The 20,968-nt window shown below is 36.2% G+C and overlaps 2 protein-coding genes and 1 pseudogene across 4 annotated transcripts; all 3 read right to left on the bottom strand.

Annotated features, from left to right (window-relative positions):
* Positions 1-604: 604 nt before the first annotated feature.
* On the bottom strand, positions 605-5,220 carry LOC103408503 (disease resistance protein RUN1-like). Of its 3 annotated transcripts, XM_070827017.1 has the most exons (6): positions 4,709-5,220; positions 3,110-4,208; positions 2,727-3,026; positions 1,689-2,543; positions 990-1,596; positions 605-873 (listed from the first exon to the last, which is right to left on the bottom strand). In XM_070827017.1, the coding sequence occupies exons 1-4, from the start codon at positions 5,218-5,220 to the stop codon at positions 1,827-1,829; spliced, it is 2,628 nt and encodes an 875-aa protein (XP_070683118.1). In that variant the 3' UTR covers positions 605-873; positions 990-1,596; positions 1,689-1,826. The 3 variants fall into 3 exon arrangements, with proteins under 3 accessions (XP_070683118.1, XP_070683119.1, XP_070683120.1); XM_070827018.1 differs by lacking the exon at positions 990-1,596; XM_070827019.1 differs by lacking the exon at positions 2,727-3,026.
* A 2,520-nt stretch (positions 5,221-7,740) lies between these two features.
* LOC139198278 (uncharacterized) lies at positions 7,741-9,116 on the bottom strand. The gene is made up of 3 exons (XM_070826748.1): positions 8,989-9,116; positions 8,846-8,921; positions 7,741-8,762 (listed from the first exon to the last, which is right to left on the bottom strand). The coding sequence occupies exons 2-3, from the start codon at positions 8,853-8,855 to the stop codon at positions 7,741-7,743; spliced, it is 1,032 nt and encodes a 343-aa protein (XP_070682849.1). The 5' UTR covers positions 8,856-8,921; positions 8,989-9,116.
* A 6,355-nt stretch (positions 9,117-15,471) lies between these two features.
* LOC103440337 (SH3 domain-containing protein 2-like) lies at positions 15,472-20,528 on the bottom strand (annotated as a pseudogene).
* Positions 20,529-20,968: the final 440 nt, after the last annotated feature.

Genomic DNA, 20,968 nt, shown 5'->3' with positions numbered 1-20,968 from the left:
TTTAAAGTTGAAAAAACGATTTATACAGTGAATTATTGTCTAATCGATGTTTATTCTTACCCATATTCTATGTTGTTTTTTACATTTTTCTGAAGTCTCTCTGGCACAAAACTCTTGAGTTCAGATTCTTGCTTCAGAAAGCATTTCCATGCCGGTTACTTGGTCTACCTAAGACCTGTCATGTTGTATCTTGTAGAATAGACACTTTCAGAAACAAATCGATAGACAAATGGCAGAGGAAGACAAAGGTAACCACAGGTTTTATTTCCATGAAATAGGTTTTATTTCCTTCATAAACAAATCGATACACAAAGCATTTCCTTGTTTTTTTCATTTCAATCTAGGCCAAAATTGACGTATTGGATTTGATTATGTTCACTGATTTTTCTGTTCACATGCTTACCCCTACTTGCCATGTATTCGGATTGCATTTAAAGCTTTTGAAATTGTTAATGATTGTATCCTCCCAACCTGGTATCCTAGTTAGTTTGCTGCTTTGGATGTGGAGTGGATGAACATGATTTTCAATAGTGGGCTTGGAACCTAATGCTGGATGTATTTTATGCTATATTTGATGGCGTTGAACACATTTGAAGTTAGTATCTAGTTGCAATGGGCTTTTATATCTCAAGCGGTTAAAAGTGCTTAGCTACTAGAGCAAGCACATTTGAAGTCAAATTACAAACTCATGGTGGGCTTGTGGACGATTGTCGCTTCTTTTTTTGGGAGATGAGGACCAACCTACTAGAGCAAGCGCAAAAAAGAAGCCGACAGTTGTGAGGCGCACCTTCCAGCCTCTCAGGCTGTAGTTATTGCTAGCAGCCCTCGTCTTTGCAATTGTGTAATCAGGTTCATCCTCTTGCCCTTCTTTGTCTGAAAAACATACAAATAACATAAAATTTATTGGAAACGTTTTTGAAATGAATACGGACACACCTGGAAGTGTTTGGATGAAGTATAATTCAATGCAATACAACAACACAACATACTTGTGTCTTCTTCATCAGAGTCCATGGTGAGGATATCAATGTCATCAATTTCTTCTATAAAATAACTGCCAAGGAAGTATTTTCCCGGTCTGTCCTCAAACATCTTCAAATCTCCATCAATAACAAATGGATAATTAGGATCAGATTTGGTGTTGTGTTGGGTACTCATCTTGTCTTGGTGCTCTTGCACAAGCTCGACACCAAACTCCTTGACCCAAAACATGTCACGTGGTCCAGTTATTACCGAAACCACCACTTCATCTCCACATTGTAATATTGTTTTATTCTCCATCTTCCAATGGCTCAACCATATCATATCTTCTCCGTCACTTGGGATTCCATAGAAAAATGGGTCATAGATCCACTTCAGACCCTTACTCTTGTTTCTCACTTTGATCATTATTGGACCAATATTAGGTCTAGTAGAATAATTATTTGAATTTTCCTTTGCATAGGTAGCAAAGATGTTCAAGCCTCGAATTCTGTGACTAGCAAGTAGTAAAGGGACAATAAAAGATATCGAGGACTTGGTACTTTTATAGCTGAACAGGCCTGGAACCTCATTCCCAACAAAAAAGGTGCTGAATATACCATGTTGATACAGTCCCTATGTATTTGCCACAGTCATCACAACATTACTCAGTCATTTCTTTCCCATTATATATTTACGACTTATGAGAGAGAGAAAAAGAGGCGCACCTGGACGGGGACCTCTATTAGATCCCAGTTTGTGAGTGGATGATGCATTCGAACAGCTGGCATGGATTCCAAGTTGCACAAGCCCAAAAGTTTGATCATTTCCACATCAACTCTATCAATAGGCTCTAACTTGTAATATCACTCACACTCAACAAGATTCCGGTTGTCATCGCAAAATACACGTGTTAGATAATGTGGCCCAGGGGAATGAAAAGTTATTTTTTTTAATGATATGCATTCTTTTATACTTAGCCTTTGGTGTACTTCCGGCAACCCCACAAGCGATTCGAGCCTATCACAACCCTTGAAAGAGAGTTCATCGATCCTCCTCAAACCTTTGATGAAAACTGGCAGACTGCAAATTGGATTCGCATCCAAATGTAGTCTTCGCAAGTAGGATAGAGCACTTAAATCCGTAGAAAAGACATCATCAGAAAGATTGCACCCCTTCAGACTTAACTCTACCAAAGAGCACGGAAAAGAACTCAAGATAGTTGAACTTCTTTTTGGCCACAATTCACCTATTGGAATTCCATCCGTCTCAAGAACTTTCAGAGACTCCATCTTCTTCATCATCTCCACTGGAAACTCATCAAGATTTAAGCAACCAGATAAAATGAGTGTTTCAAGTGATTTAAGCATGCACATGTTCTTCGGAAGCATCCTAAGATTCTTGCAATCCTTCAAATTCAAGTACACGAGTCTCTCCAGGTTTCCAATGGATTCATGAACATTCTTCAGGCTTGTGCAATCTACAAGAATCAGTTCCTCTAGATTGGGGGAAAGTGAGAAGTCAATGGTTTCACTAAGGCCATGAGAATGGCTGACGTCAAGGATCTTCAACGATGGAAGAAACTGTGGAAACAAAGGAAAAAGAAAAAAGAAAAAAAAAAAGAACAATGAAATAAGTGTCTAACATAAGAAATTAGTTATCGAATTAAAGAAAACATAATAGTTCATTTTAACACATGGAGTTAGTCCACAAATAAAAAACTAACAAAATAAGGAAAATGAATTGAAATGCATAGAGTAACATACTTTTGTTCCTTTGTATACTTGTCTCAAGCTACTGTATTGCATTTCAAGAACAATTACGTTCTCCAAAGGAAAATCAATTGGTATAGAATCCAAAGGAAATTCAAGCCAACACAACCATCTTAATCCTGTAGGGAAATCTACATAACATCCATCCAATCGTACATGACTAAGATGGAGTAGTTGTAAATTGCGCATCCTTGCAAATGCATTGGTTTCCAAGACTATCTCATTTGTGTTTATTGGATTGTTTGCAGGATGGTTACGCATATCCAGGAAAAGACCTTGGATTTTTTTTGTACCCTAAAGGAAACAATAGAGACATTAATATGCGTAATTTTCACAAGAAGAAATACATATATAGACATAAAAGACATGTTTCTTACATTCTTTTTCCTCAATACTTGGAAAGAATCCTTATGGCGCCATAATCTACTACGTTTCTCAGGCTCTTCTGATTCTTGGCGAACAATTTCTCTTCCCATAGCACGAATCAAGTCATGCATGTTCACCTTGCCGTATTCATCAAGTGTCACCAAGCATCTATCAATGAGATTTTGAATGCCAATGATTGTATAGAAATCACATCCATCGAATATTCTAACAATGTAACTTTTGTTCCTTCCTATTAGGAAACAAGCAATGTGGAGGAATAATTTCCGGTCATGGTCATCTTTTAAACTTTCATAGCTTATTCTTAGTTTACTCATGATTTCACCATCAGGAATAACTTTTAGCTTCTCCAATGCACTTTCCCATACACCTATACGTCCTCCTGATAAAGAAGAACCCAAAACTTTTAGAGCTAATGGAAGTCCGCCGCTATGTTGCACTAGCTGTTTTGAGTGCTCCATGTATTCTTCTATGGGATGGTCCTGGCCAAAAGCATGCCAACTGAAAAGCTTTAATGATTCATTGTCATCCAAAGTTTGAACTCTGTGCACCTCTGTAACTTGATCTGCCTTTAACAACCTTTCACACCTAGTTGTTATTAGTATCTTACTTCCAGGATAAAACTGATCTTTCATCCTTAGGATTGCATCTAATTGGTCCATATGGTCAACATCATCAAGAACAAGTAGAACTCTTTTAGAGCTTATGGCCCTTTCAATCTTAATTATTCCCTCACTAACACTGTGTATTTTCACTTCTCTGCCGTTCAAAATATCACAAAGAAGTTGCATTTGTATTTGAACTAAGCCATTTGGTCGATCTGCTGTTTCCTTGATATTTTCAATGAAACTACTTCCTTGAAAGCTTCCAAAGTTTGAATTGTAAACATGTTTTGCAATGGTTGTCTTCCCGATTCCAGACATGCCATACACAACAAATATACCAACATCACTTGATCCATCTTGGAACCACAAATTGATGCGTTCGGCTTGAGATTGAATTCCAATCAATTTTGGTTCAACACTCAATGGCGTGCGACTTAACTTGTCTCCTATCACTTTAATAATGTTTTTGATAAACGTTGACTCGTACCTAAGAATTTGCAAACAAAACAAAAAATGAATTGGGAAAATTAGATAATTACAAAATAAAGGGTAAAGTGAATAGTATCATGATTGACTTTTTAGTGTAAAAATGTGGTTTTTCGTTAAAATTCCCTTCAAACATATGTTGATTGCCTTTATTTAAATAAGAAAAAAAAAAAAGGACTGCTGACAAAATTAAATTGAAAAAAAAGAAAGGAATAGTGCGCATAATTTATACGAACTATAGACAAATACATGACATATCAAATCCTAACTTTTTTCCACACCAGCTTTCAAAAAAATTTAAGCAACTGAAACCAGTAGATTAACATGGAAAATGACTAATCCTTAAGTTGAGTTGAGTGTGATTTCTTTAAGTTGACCTAAATTGAGATTATTATTCACTACTGAGATTGAATTAATAAACATATAAAAATCTAGGTCACTACGGATCATACATCAAATTCACCCAGGAAAGAGATGAGAAATGGAGATAATGAAAGTTACCCATCAGCTTGATTTTGTAAGACCATGCCTGCTAGGTCTGCAATCTCTGCAAGTGCCTTCCTCCATCCCTGCACCTTTTCCGGCGACTGATTTTTCTGGCTTCTAGCAAATGCTTTTCCAACACTTCCTGTCTGCTTCCTCACGTGGGACGGATCGACATCGTAGAAGACTGGTAAAACTACATGGTCCGAGGTGGTCCTCTTGCGTTCAAGGATCAGCACAAGCTCATCAAGACACCAACTGGATGACGCGTAATCTTTCGAAAACACGACAACAGAAGTTCGTGACTGCTGGATCGCTTTCTGCAGTCCTGGCTTTATATATTCTCCTCTCTCAAGTTCATCGTCGTCTCGGAACGTAAGAAATCCTGCGTTGTTCAAGGCTGTGTAGAGGTGGTCGGTAAAAGTCTTGCGAGTTTCTTCCCCTCTGAAGCTCAAGAACACGTCGTAGCAATAACTCCGAAAAGTGTTGGAATCAGAGGAGGTTCCTGGAGATGTTCTCACAAGAGCCATTGATGTGGATCGATGTTCAAACAAAAAAACTGGTGTTTGCTAGGTGCAATGCAAATGTCTGTGAGGAGGGGAAATATGTAATTGGGTCATTTCCATCAACTTCCAGAAAAATTATATAGATCGTTGCTCATCTTTTTATGATAAAATAATCAAAAGCAAACTCGATAAAGCTTCGACTAACTCTTTTTATGATAAAAATCATATACCATTTTTGCTTGAAGTTTTCCGAAAATGTAAAAATTAAGCATCCAATTAAATCCAAAAATGGATAAGTAATTAGCAACACCTAGCTCAAAATTTCAGAAATTCGGCAACACTGCACTCCAACACAGCTCAGAAATAGTGAAATTCTATTCGAATTCGAATCGATCCAATTCAACACGAACAATTATATAAATATTATTTCATTAAGCAATCTCAGTATCTCGCAATCAACGCAGATTATGTTCATATAAAATTCCATTGAGAAATACAAATTCGGAATCAAACAAGAGAGAGAGAGTACCTGCTGTTGCTTGGCGACCTGATCTCTGAGCTTCCTGATTGCCTCCATCAGCGGTTGGTCGGAGCTCAGATGTAGGTAGTCTCGATTTTTCAGAGTTGTGCTTCAAGACTTGATCTGGAGGCTGATTTGTCTGTTATTTTCCGTTAAATGACCGCCACGTCGCCGCCGTCGTGTTGCGATTACCTTTCTTTATCTTGAATTAAACGTTGATGTGGATCGATGTTCAAACAAAAAAACTGGTTTTTGCTAGGTGCAATGCAAATGTCTGTGAGCAGGGGAAATATGTACTTCGGTCATTTCCATCTACTTCCAGAAAAATTTACAAACAATTATAAAATGGGTCGTTCCCATCCATTGACCCAAAAAGCGTTTCTTTAAGTCATGGTCGGCCCATAGTGGCAGAGATGAAAAGAAAAAGAAAAGATTACTTCTTATTTTATGTGTGATTTTATAAATAACAATTATATTGATCGTTGTTACCTTTTTGTGATAAAATGCACTTTTGATTGCACAAAGATCTTTTCTGATAAAGTACAACACATTTTGATCATTGCTCAATACTCATTTCTCATCTTTAAATTGTTGGAACCATTTCTACCAATCAACCCACCAACTAGTGTTTCCAATATCACCATCAATAGCGGAGTTAGTAATGTTTTACCGGGTGGGCTAGTTTAAAATTTTAAATCTTTTTAAATAAAGAAACTTGATACCCTATTTCTTATAGTATCAGTTAGCTTAAAAAAATTCACAAGGTGAGCCAAAAACGTGTTAAAATTAAACAAATCCAAATTTGTACATGTACAAGAAGCGATGAGAAAAATAATGTAAGAAAAAGAGATGGTTTGCAAAGTGTATTATATAATTTTATATAGTTAAACCTAGAGAATTTGAATTAGCGACTAAATATTTGGTGGACTACATTCGAAAATCAATCTAATTTACATGTAAAATTTTATTTTTCACCACAAGCTACCTGGGCTGCAGCCCAGGGCAGCCCTTAACTTGGCTCCGCCATTGATCACCATGTCGAAGGTTTTTATATTCAACCACAAGATTATTGTCCTAAAGATAATGTGGTTATGAGACAAAAATTAAAACTTGATCGAACCGCATAATAATGAGGCACTTGTAATGTTCAGTTAGTTTCATAAGGAAAGTTTGGAAAAACTTGAATCTTAGTACATATATGGATGAACTTAAGGTGGTTAATCAAATTGTTGTGCAATTATAGACTTGCTGTATAGTAACGAGATTCGACAAGTTGTGTCTATATCCTCGAGTAGGAATACTAATTTCTCATTATACGAAATATAATTTACAATGTGATTGCTCCTTTCCGCTAGGAGACATAATGATGAAGTCAACTTTCCTTTTTTATTTTTTATTTTTATGCATTTCCTTCTTTTCGTCTGCCTACCCTCCTAAGCTTCCTTCCCCTTATCCCTTCTCTTCTCCTTTTCTACTTTTCCCTTCTCCTTTTCTCTATTCTCCGAAATTTCCTCTCATTGTCCTCCTCAAGGAAGAAAATATCGGTGATATCGGAAATATCGGTAGTCCGAAAACACGGAAATATCGATGGAAATATCGGTAAAATATCGATATCGATAAAAATTACATGGAAACCACGGAAATTGTAAGAAAAACTTGGAAATTTGTATTGAAACTTTGTAGGATGTTTATTTAGTCAATTATCTATTAGTTTATCACAAAAAATTGGAAGGAAATGCATTGCATGATGGATTTAACATTATCAAGTTGATTATATAGCGATCTGACAAACATTATGAGTGTAGAAAATATGTAGTAATTAATGAAAGAAGTCTAAACACACCATAATCATTTATATATAATGAATTAGTACAATATTTTACACTTTAGTACCACATAGAGTTCCTATGAGGTTCAAATTTGTCAATATCTTCATCATCTCTATGTGTAGAATGAGTGTATTGTGAAGAGTAGTTATCAAATGATAAATCCCCAAAATAGTTTTGCATGTAATTGTTAATATGCTACCCATATGGATCCGAGATTGGTTGAGGTTGTCCATAAGAAAAATCATTTGAAGATTGAGGCTGTGATTGATTCCATGAGTCGCTCGATTCCATCCCAACAGGAATGGGATATGAAGGGTAGGGAAATGGTTGGTTATGAGTATAACCATAGTTACTACTTCCCAATCCAAAAGAGTCTGAAGTTCTAGATAACGAGTCATCTTCTTGACTTGACAAAATCCCTTTGCCTCTTTCTCTGCGAGTATAGTCCTTCCCTATGGCACCAATTCCTGGTCCTGCCCGCCTACTGCCATGGTCATCATCTTGTGTTGCATGCGTGAAGTTTGCCTCACCAGTGAAGGGGCTCATATATCCGGGAGGTGGCGGTCCATAATAGTTTCCATATCCACCACCACTACCTCCAGCTCCACTACCTCCAGCTCCACTATTTCCTTCATCATTCCCACCTCCGGTGGTAGGTGAGTCTCCTGATCTTGTACTAGAGCTATCATTAGTATCAGCACGATGTTGTGGTTGTGTAGGATTGGAAAAAGGTGGAATTCCAGTGTTGCTTGGCATTGGGTGCAAAAGTTCTTCGAAAGAGTCAGCGCTGCTAGATCCCACCTCCTCCTCTAATACTCTTTCTACATTTATCCCTTCATTACGTGCTTCTTCAGCAACTCTGGGAGCTGGGTTGCCTTCATCATCATCTAAATGAAGAGGTCTAATCCATTGAAAAAGTTGGTTACCCTCCGTATCATCATCTTCACCAACAATATCAAACACATCTAGTGGGTCACCACGGTCGACATGATCGATTTCTGCTTCCTTATCTCGAATTTGAAGCTTCATGTTGTAGTAGCAATAAACTAATTTTTCCAAGCTACTATGAGCCAACTTATTTCTTTGCTTTGTATGGATGAGTGCAAATGTGCTCCAATTTCTTTCACAAGCTGATGAGGAAGCTGTTTGTGATAATACTTTTATTGCTAACTTTCTCACAGTTGGTGCATCGGTCCCATACATGATCCACCATTCAGCTACAATGAAAAATAATGTTGATAAGCCTAATAACTCCAACAAATTCTATTATAAACTTATAGTGAAATATGTTTATACTCACTAGGAGACATATTTGTTCGAGCAGCAACTGATGTTGGTTCTCCAAATGTTCTTCTTGCATCTTTAAACCATGTTAGCTGAATACAATAAATTGTGTTAGTTTAATCCAACAAAGTAATTATTATAATTTAAGTAATTGTGTACCTCATTTCCAAATTGGCCAACTGCTGGTGATGCAGGGTCTAATTTAGAGTATACATTATGTACAACACGTATAAGGGTACCATCATCTCCAACACCGGGTCTGTATTGGTATCGGGGATTCAAATAATATGCTGTTCAAAGAAACACATACTCTAATAAGATAAATAATACTTATGCAACTAAAGAAATGAATTGCAAATTATGACATAATTTATACCTGCTGCATGCAAATCGTGGTATAATGTTTTATACCATCGGTCTTCAATTATTTTTACGACCCACCTTGCACCATGTTTTCTTTCCAATTCATCCTTCACTACACGCATCAACTCATATACAGCCCCCATAGTAGAATACACTTCTGTGTCAACGATCCGTAAAACTTTGTAAAGAGGTTCAAACACTTGACACACATGTTCTGTTTGACTCCAAAAAGCATGATCAAGCACTATACTTTCCACCAAACGACCTGTATTTGAGCGGCTAAAATTGTGGTTGGCCCAATCATCACTGGTGAATAGTTGTTTCAACCCTGCTTTCTTCTTGAGTAGGCTGTTTAATGCAATATAGTTGGTGGCGAATCGAGTGGTAGCTGGACGAATAATTTCTCCTCTGCAAAATTCACGCATCTTTGCCAACAACCAACCGTGATTGTAAATATAATTAGTGATCGTTCTAGCTCTTTTGACCACAGTAGCAACATTCTCTCTCTTCCCCATTGCCTCAAACATAAGATCAATACAATGTGCTGCACATGATGTCCAAAACACATTATGATGCTTCATTAACTTTTTTCCAGCTTTGACAAATGCAGAACCGTTGTCGGTCACGACTTGGACAACATTATGCTCTCCCACCTCCATGATTACATCCCTCAATAATTTGTAAATATATTTGTAATTCTTTATATGGTCTGAAGCATCAACAGACTTCAAAAAAATTGTCTTGCCCTTGGAATATACCATGAAGTTGATGATAGATAATCTGGTCGGGCCGGTCCATCCGTCACACATGATTGTGCAACCATTAGTTTCCCACTTTGACCTCAACTTGTTAACATACTCGCCAATGTGTTTATACTCCATATCCAAATATTTGTTTCTTATCTCATAGGGAGTGGGAGGTTGTACTCCAACACCGGCCTGTTGACATCCCACTACCATATTTTTGAAATGATGTGATGAAGCCTTCGCAGCAGGGACATTTTCATAGATAAAGAACTTGCTAATTAGACGCCCCATTCCCTCCTTCACATTACCTCCCTTGAAATAACTCCAAACACTCTTTTGACGTGCGTTGGATGACTTATATAAACTTGGGGCTATTGGTGGTGTTGGTTGTGATTCTCTAAGACTGCCTCCCCGTCTCATTTGTGCACCACCACTTGTCCCGGAACCATGTCCCCTATTAGGAATTTTATGAAGGTGTTCTCTTTCCCATGCTGACTGTTTGGAGGCACGTAATGCTTGTTTCAAACTGCGTCGTTCTTCAGGTCCCATGTCATCATCACATTCGTCCTCATCGTCATCATCATCACTGTCAACCGCTTGGCCATAGACTTCTCCCCGTAGCTCAGCTCGAATATTTTCCATTCCTTGTGTCATCTTTTCCTTCTGCTGTTTTTTATTTTTTAATAATGTGCTGATGAATGCCTTCACTTCTGGGGGGACATTATCGCATCGTTGGACATTTTTTGATGGATCTAATCCACTAAGATGATACTTCAGTCGTGTCACTCCGCCACTCTTCATTACCCGACCACAATATTTGCAAATTGTGCCATGTTTGTTTCCGTCTATTGGGTCTCCATGTTCCCAAGCTGGATCACGTTTACTTGACATCTTAAATGTACCTATATTTATTTTTCATTAAAATTAGACAATTATTTTTTGATAAAAATAAGAGAACCTAAATAATAAAGTTATTCTACAGAAGAATTAAATACAAAGTAAAGAAAATGATTGTAAAAAGTTAAGTAATTATACAAATAATATGGAATAATAAAACCTAATATTAATGAATAATAATCCAATTTGATAATAATTCAATTTAATGAATAATAATCCAATTTGATAAAAAAAAAATCCTAATATAAAACATGGTGATGAATAATAATCCAATTTGATAATAATAATCCAATTTGATAATAATCCAATTTAATGAATAATCCACCAATTTGATAAAAAAATTATCCTAATATAAAACATGGTGATGAATAATAATCCAATTTGATAATAATCCAATTTAATGAATAATCCACCAATTTGATAAAAAAATTATCCTAATATAAAACATGGTGATGAATAATAATCCAATTTGATAATAATCCAATTTAATGAATAATCCACCAATTTGATAAAAAAATTATCCTAATATAAAACATGGTGATGAATAATAATCCAATTTGATAATAATCCAATTTAATGAATAATCCACCAATTTGATAAAAAAATTATCCTAATATAAAACATGGTGATGAATAATAATCCAATTTGATAATAATCAAATTTAATGAATAATCCACCAATTTGATAAAAAAAATTCCTAATATAAAAGAATAATAATCCAATTTGATAATAAAAAAACCTAATATAAAAGAATAATAATCCAATTTGATAATAAAAAAATCTAATATTAAAGAATAATAATCCAATTTGATAATAAAAAAACCTAATATTAATGAATAATAATCCAATTTGATAATGAAGATGGTAAGAGAAATAAAATAATAAATAATATTAAACATATTAAAATTATCCTAGGGAATAATTATACAACATTACTTAATTACTTAAAACAATTAATATTAACATTACTTAATTGCTTACAAAAATTAACATGCAAGTATTAATTACTTAAAAAGATTCACATACGAGTCCACACAAATTTATTTGTTGTTGTATAAATTACAATAATATAAATTTAAGTTTGTAAACTTACCTTAAATATTGAAGCCTTTGTGTTCAAGCTTTGGAATGGATCTGGAATGACTTTGAAAATGGTAAGGAAAATAAAATAATAAATAACATTAAACATATTAAAATTATCCTAGGGAATAATTATACAACATTACTTAATTACTTAAAACAATTAATATTAACATTACTTAATTACTTACAAAAATTAACATAATTAACATGCAAGTAATTACTTAAAAAAAATTAACATACGAGTGCACACAAATTTATTTGTTTTTGTATAAATTACAATAATATAAATTTAAGTTTGTAAACTTACCTTAAATATGGAAGCCTTTGTGTTGCTTGGCTTTGGAAAGGATCTGGAATGGTTTTGAAAATGGTATGGGAAGAAGAATGTAAGTTAAAATTCGGTGAATGCCTCTGATGATGAAAGAATGTAAGTATATAACAGACATTGACACTGTTTTGCATGTGAAAGACTGTCACACGCTTTCATTATTAAAGCAGTAGTATTTGTTGTGCATGTTCTGAAATTGCAAAAAGTTCTTTGGATCATTGGATCAGAGAGGTAGACATAGGTTTGGAATGATTTGGTTTTGAATAATTTGGAGCATTGGATGCTTTTTTCTCTTAGACACCATCACTCAGACAGTCAAAAAGACTGAAGAACTCACACTCCACCACACACACACTTCGAGACCCCCCCACCACACCACACACGCACACCACACACGTACACCACACACGGAGGTCTCTCTCTCGATCTTTCATTTCCCACTCCACTACCATATTCTCGAATCCTCTCAGTTTCTCTCTTCTCTCTTCTCTCTCTGAGGTCGGTCTGAGCCTTCGTTCTCACCGAGAAGTTCTCAGTCTTCTCCCTCCCTTCCCCCTTCTCCAGTTCTTCCACACACACACAGAGACATCATCTCTCGAATCTCGATCCTCTTCGTCCGTGTCTCCGTGTCTCCCTGTCTCCCTCTGCTCCTCCTATCTCACCCGCCCTAAACCCAGCCGTCGACACCACTCCATAACCGTCCGTGTCTCCGTGTCTCCCTCTGTCTCCGTAGTCCAAGCCGTCGACACCACTGAGGAGCACGAACTTGTCCCAGCCGTCTTGGATTCGTGAGGAAGACGATGTTCCAGGCTCCTACTTCTCTTCTTCCCCTCTATTACTTTAAATTTTTGTACAGATTTCAATTTTTCTGCATGTTGCACCTTTGTTGTACTGAAATTGATTTTAGGGATTTAGGAATTAGGGTTTCTATTTTTGTACAGATTGCGATTTATCTGCATGTTGCTTGATTTTTGTACTGAAATAGATTTTAGGGATTTAGGAATTAGGGATTCAGTTCAGTTGCTTTGAATCCGAATTTGGGGATTTAAGGAATCGGTTCATTTGCTTTGAATTTTGTACTGAAATCGTTCTTCTCGGCTTGTAAACATGTTGATTTTTGTACTGAAATCGTTCTTCTCGGAATCCTGTATTGTAGATTCAGTTCATTTGCTTTGATTTAGCATTTGGGGATTTAGGGTTTCGGATTATTTGCTCCGGCCGTGTTCTCCGATGAGTCCATACCAAATATCGCGATAGTTTCGAAAATATCGCGATATAATATCGCGATATTCTGCCGAAAACAAGTTGGATAGTTACTAAAATATCGGGGTCCCAAAAAAACGATAATATCGGCGATATTTCGCCGATATTATCGATATTTTCTACTGTGGTCCTCCTTCCCTTTCTACTTTTCCCTTCTCCCTTTGTCCTTTTCTCCTTTGTCCTTTTCTCCTTTTCCTTCCCTCTACCCTCCAGAGTTTCCTTCTCATTTTCCCCTCTCCTTTGACGTTATTATATTTGGGTTGAGATGTGGACCTGTTATTGATGGATGAACTCAATGCTTGTTTGGGTCAAGCAATTGGAAATATCTCTTTTGCTCAGGTAAGTGATGGCACTAGTGGTAAGTGACGAGAGGGGACCCCGTGCAATGTTTTTCTTGATTGTTTATTATTTAAAAGTGGATGAATTTAAAAGTTGATGAATAATGTTACGGTCTAATGATATTTCTCTTCACTTGGTTTGATTCTCGTCAAATGTGAATTTGAACCATATTATTGCTAGTCCATTGTGAGACTTAGCCAACTCTATCTCTTTAGTGTAGATAATATCGTTTATTAAAATAAAAAAAAAAGTAGATGAATAATATAAACTTGATCTACTTTCATATTTCATTTCAACGTTGAAAAGGATTCAACTTGGTGTACTGCTACTTTTGTTGATTATTCGTTACTTTATTTTATGAAAGATTCTTTCAAATAACTAAATTTTATTTTTAGAGGCGTCATTACTTATTCAATATTTACCACGATTTTCAAAACGTACATTACCTTTCTAATGGACGATTGCCACATTATGGGTTTGTGAGATAAAGACAATCTATCCCCATCCAGTTGATAAGAATGGTGGAAATAAGAGTAATGTTATTCATACCATGTTTTTATACAACATTTTCATACCATTTTCGGTGGCATTTGATGTGATGTGAACTGACACATAATTTGAATTAATCAGATTTTTAAATTTAGTTCATTATTTAATAAACTCATAATTAAGAAAAATTAGTTAATTAAATGACAATTATGGTATACAAAGAGTCTTTCTCTTTCCTTTCCTTGAGTTTTGCAAATTTTTCAAATAATGTGGTTGTTTACATCAGATGCCACTTAAAGTGGTATATAAATATGATATAAAAACATGGTATGAATAGCATTATTCTGAAAATAAAGGATGTGGCCATACATGACATCCAAACTGTTAATGTCTTGTACAGATTATATTTTATAATTAGGATATATTTTATAATTAGGATAAATGGGCGCTTTACAAATTAATCAATGCACTGATAATATGGTAGCAAAGTCCTCTGTCGTAAACTCTAAATGTTGATGAATGTCTAAGATAGAGTTCACTACAAGAAAATAAGTGAAAGATTATCCTACACATTTGCAATTAAAAAGACAAATAACAAGTGTACACATGATGTAGGATTTAATAAGGTAAAACTCATCATTGAGAAAATCCTCAAACTCTTAAGCCAGGACAAATGAGTATAGAAAGACTTACAAAACTCATTAACTAGACCCACATACTAGTAGGCAATTTTTTTCATTGAGCTTTGCTACTCGATCTCTCTTCAGCTTTCAAGTGAAAGTGGCACGACACTAACGCGACAGTCAATCACTGTGTCCTTGAACTTTGCAAGATCCTAATGTGATCATGCAGAATGTATGAAATGTAAAGATTTTTTGAAATCAACCAATTACGAAAATCACAAGGCACATTCTCATAATTGATTTCTAATTGAAGCACAATGAAAAATCAGTGATTAAAAACTAAAATATTTTCTTTGAAAACACATGGACACAAAACTGATTTTTCTCAAATAAAAACTCTGATGCCGACTCACTTTAAAAGTCAGAACATGCAACATATAAGTTTTCAATAAACAGTGAAGAAAATATAACTTTCTCTTTCTAAATGCAGTGCTGCCGACTACATGTGCCGTATATGAAAGCTGCTGTATGAATTATGCTCACAATATAACTCTCAGCAACTACAGAAAGCCACTCATGCTCAGCGGCAGCAATAACCAAAACCAGACAAACTACATTAATGCATGCAGCACCCAAAACTGAAATCCATATTCTAATGCACTCGGTGGTGTGCTAATGCCTATGCATTGACGAACATACCTGAGTGAACGTCTTTGAACATGAAAATTTAACCTCAATACGAAAGAAATAAATCCGAACATGAATATAAGATGAAAGCATGCAAGCAGGAAAGACGACAGAACCTTCCGGACGACAACGTAATTCCCGAATGACAAACTTAACTCCACATCAGTTACAGCGTGGAAGGTGTAAATAACCTGCGGTAGGCGAAAAGAAACAGTTACTAGAAACTAAAGAGTCGAACAGACTAAAACTTGGATACAACAACAATAGCATAAAGATACCTCTCCTAAGAAAGAGAAGAGTCCCTCAACTCTGTCAATTCATCACAGGTTTCAGAAGCAAAGCTACGGCCGAGATCCTCATAAGATGGTGGTGGAGGCATAGTGTCCTCGGTAGGCGGACTATGCGATGCTTCAATTCGCTGCTTTTCTGATAAAATCTGTCCCAACAAATACTGTCAATGATCTCTGCTTTTAGTAGCAAGACACTAGAATAATATACAGCCAAATGAATTGGGAAAAGAAATTGTCATGCTGAAAGGAAGACTTTAGGATATTTCATACCTCGCCTTCAAGCTGATCAAGTATCTAAAGAACGTTCTGATGATAGTTGCGTTCTCCTTCAACCTTGAATGGGGACGAAAAATCACAAATTTACAAAATTAATTTCCTTTTCAGTCTTGTAACTAGAACAGGCCAAGGTCTTAACACTTAAATAAAAAGGAGAAGGCAATCCTTTACCATCGCAAGAAGCCGCTGAAGAGTCAATCTTTGTTGTTGACCTTCAACAGCAGCCATAGCTGCACTAGCTTCTTTTCCCAATATTGCAACGCTAGACTGCAGCTCCTGAAGCTTGGCTTCAGCAGCTTCTAGTTTCATGATAATGTCAGCATTACCTGCAGAATCCCGTACTTTGGCCTGGCGTCTGGAAACATCTATAGCCTATCCCGGTGCAAGTTAGTATATATAGACAAATCTGAAGGAGTAATAAAAAAAAAACAAAAACCAAATTACAACAAAGCTTCAAGTAATGAAGCAATCTCAACAAGTTACATTAAACATCTTAAGATTTTGCGTTCTCTATAAATACCAATGCATGATTGTCTCAAAATGAACAAACACTTTTAAAAGAAAACAAAAAAAGTTAACCGAGAAATGTATGATCACCATGTAACATGTAAAATCACTGTAGTATAAAATTGGTAGGAAACAGAAGAAACTGCATATACCTGAGCTTCAGCTTCTTGCCGCATTCTAGCATATCGTTGAGTTAGATGTCGAGCATCCTCCAAGGGTGTTCCCACTATCATTGCTCTTAAAGGCTCTGCAACCTGTTGTACTTTTATGCGCAAACGGAAGCGAATTATAACAAAGTACCAAATATCAACGTCATAGGTGAAAGCTAAAACAAACAATCTCAAACTAACACAAGAGATTTACGTGGTTCGGCATAAAGCCTACTTCACGGGCAAAGCACGGCAAGGAATTTCACTAAACAAACGGAGATTGCAAAAGAGTGTTTAAACTCTCACAACCTAAATCCCACAAATTACAAACCCTAAACCAAAAGAGTAGAGAACTCAAAACAAACGGAGAAGATTCTCCCAAATTGCTTTCCAACTCACAAACTCACAAATTGACTCTCACCAAATTTGCCAAACGAATGAGCCATGAATTTGCCACACACTCATGACTTCAAACGGTGACCTCCACCCAAAACCAAAATAGAGAAAAGCTCTCTAAACCATGATGAGGCACACTAAATACACTAACCCTAAGGTCCTATTTATAGTGCATAGGACTTAGGTTACAATAAGAATCCTAATAGGAAATAAATCCAAATCCAAATCAAATAGGTAATTAACAAATCTCTCCACCAAGGAAACTAACTAAAAAGTCAAAACCCAACCCAAATAGGACACCAAAACCAAATAGGTAACAGAAACCTAATTTATTGCATCATCCTAATTTTGAGCCAAAAACCTAACAATCTCCACCTCGGCGAGAAATTAGCAAACTTCCAAATTTGGGATACCAAAATACAAACGCAAACGTGCACCAAATTCTTTTGAAACTGATCTCCACCTAGACTCAAAAAATCCAAAAGTCTTCAAACTTGAAATTTCCTCCAATGCCTTCTCCAACAAATTCCATTATGGAAACTAACAAATACGAAACAAAATCCAAGCAAAAGCTTGAACATATGAACAAAAAGTGTGAATTGCACTCCACCCAAAGAGCTTGAGTACCAAGCTCCACCTCCTCACATAACATTTAGAGGAGTTCAGAACAATGATCTTCTGCAATGTTTGCATCAACATTAGCAAAAGACTTATCAAACGGCTTGTTTTTGCCCTTGAGTTTAGGGCAATCTACTTTCCAATGGCCTTCCTTATAACAATAGCTACAAGTGTTCTTTCCAAGTTTGCTCTTTTCCTTATTCCTTCCTTGAACTACCAAAGCACGCATCTTCAATTGCCAAATACCAAAGTCATTACCTTCGAACTTTTCAATATCAACACAGAAGGCTTCAGAGTGACTGCTAAGCAAAGCCCAAGCCGAAACCTGGGCTCTGATACCACTTGTTGTACTTTTATGCGCAAACGGAAGCGAATTATAACAAAGTACCAAATATCAACGTCATAGGTGAAAGCTAAAACAAACAATCTCAAACTAACACGAGATTTACGTGGTTCGGCGTAAAGCCTACTCCACGGGCGAAGCACGGCAAGGAATTTCACTAAACAAATGGAGATTACAAAAGAGTGTTTAAACTCTCACAACCTAAATCCCACAAATTACAAACCCTAAACCAAATGAGTAGAGAACTCAAAACAAACGGAGAAGATTCTCCCAAATTGCTTTCTAACTCACAAACTCACAAATTGACTCTCACCAAATTTGCCAAACGAATGAGCCATGAATTTGCCACGCTCGTGACTCCAAACGGTGACCTCCACCCAAAACCAAAATAGAGAAAAGCTCTCTAAACCATGATGAAGCACACTAAATACACTAACCCTAAGGTCCTATTTATAGTGCATAGGACTTAGGTTACAATAAGAATCCTAATATGAAATAAATCCAAATCCAAATCAAATAGGTAATTAACAAAATCTCTCCACCAAGGAAACTAACTAAGAAGTCAAAACCAAACCCAAATAGAACACCAAAACCAAATAGTTAACAGAAACCTAATTTATTGCATCATCCTAATTTTGAGCCAAAAACCTAACACAACCTACACAGGCAAATTGATAAGCACAGAAAGAGTTATTATGCAAACCTATAGAAAGAAATGGTGAACCAGTTTGTCATATGATGCATAAAGGTCGTACCCAGTGCACAAGGCTCCCGCTTTACACAGGGTCTGGGAGAGGTGAATGTCGGCTAACCTTACCCCCATTTATGGAGAGGCTGCTCCCAAGTCTCGAACCCGAGACCTACCGCTCATGGGCGAAGGCACTTGCCATCGCACCAAGTGCGACCTCTTATATGATGCATAATAACACAAAAAGTAGTCCAGTTCTTGAACCACACGTGAAAATGGAAACAATTTTTACTGTAAATTTCTTTCGAAATGATCAAATGCACACGAAAATTAGTAGGTTGAAATTCCATTTGTATGAAACCGGCCCTGGCAATATTTGATTTTTACTTAATGAGCCATTGTATAGTAATAATTTGACTTAAACCTGTGTGCCAAGGGCTTTCAGTAGAACTCCGCACTCTCTTTCCATTTGGGCCCGAGCTCTTCCAAAACTCAGTGCAGCTCTCGACAATGTGTTACCACCGGTGCAAGTCTTTTCAGAACCATATTTCCTGCTATCTTCTGATAGCTTGGTACCTGTTGAAAAAGTATTATGTATACCAACTGATAAAACCAACATGAATTCATATCCAAACTCCCAAGAAAAGACAACGCATTTCAAGCAACATACCTATTTCAACGTGCTTTGAACCGGCCACAATGTAACCTTCCACTCCGCGGACAATTTCCTTTTGGTAATGCTGTTAAAGAAGAAGCAAAAAACGATAGGTAACACAACTAACGTGATGCTCGTTTAAAGCACAGACAAAAATAAGCGTAGCAACCTTGGCAGCACGAGTTGATATGTACAGCTTCTCGAGTTTCTGATGCTGTTGAAATTCATTTTCATCCGAGGCAACATTATCCGATCCCCCATATATGCCACCAGAAAATTGTTTGAACACAGCCTGACGGTGTTCACAAAATAATCAAAAGCAAACTCGATAAAGCTTCGACTAACTCATATGCATTAATGAAGCATGGAACGTTGAATTATATGCCATTTTCGCTTCAAGTTTTCCGAAAATGTAAAAATTAAGCATCCAGTTACATCAAAAATCGATAAGTAATTAGCAACACCTAGCTCAAAATTTCAGAAATTCATCAACATTGCACTCCAACACATCCCCAAACAGCTCAGAATTAGTGAAATTCTATTTGAATTCGAATCGATCCAATTCAACTCGAATAATTATATAAATATTATTTCATTAAGCAATCTCAGTATCTCGCAATCAACGCAGATTATGTTCATATCAAAATCCATACAGAAATACAAATTCGGAATCAAACGAGAGGGAGTACCTGCTGTTGCTTGGCGACCTGATCTCTGAGCTTCCTGATTGCATCCATCAACGGTTGGTCGGAGCTCAGCTGTAGGTAGTCTCGATTTTTCAGAGTTGTGCTTCAAGACTTGATCTGGAGGCTGATTTGTCTGTTATTTTCCGTTAAATGACCGCCACGTCGCCGCCGTCGTGGTGCGATTACCTTTCTTTCTTTATCTTAAATTAAACGTTAGTCTCCCACTCTTCTTCATTTCATTCCTTTTTGTATTTATTTTATGTACAGCTTTTCATTGCTTTCTTTCTTTTTTCTTAAAATATAAAATAAAATAACGAGCCACTCAATACTACAGTTTAGTGGATTTTGTCTGCATTTGTAAATGAGAAGTTTTAAGTTCGATTCTTACGAAAAACAAATTTGAATCACATTATTGTTAGCCTACGGTAAGATTAAGCCTATATAAATAATATCGTTTGTTAAAAAAAAAAACGAAAAATATTTATATAGATCCATTGGGCCTCGTAACGTTAATAAGCCCTGCTTTGAATTCAGTAATTCAGCCGAGTCTTTTTTCAATTTTGTTGAGAGCCCATTTCGATTTCACTTTTTAATTTTTAGTCTATAGTATAGAGTTTTCAGTTTTTACTTTTTTGTAAATTAAAAACTGAAAAATTCTTTTTGTAACTATTTTTAGTTTTCAGTTGTTTTTAAAAAAATTAAAATTGAAAACC

Source organism: Malus domestica, chromosome 08 (genome assembly GCF_042453785.1).
Source record: "Malus domestica chromosome 08, GDT2T_hap1".
NCBI lineage: Eukaryota > Viridiplantae > Streptophyta > Magnoliopsida > Rosales > Rosaceae > Malus > Malus domestica.
This window is presented reverse-complemented; position numbering and strand designations above follow the sequence as displayed.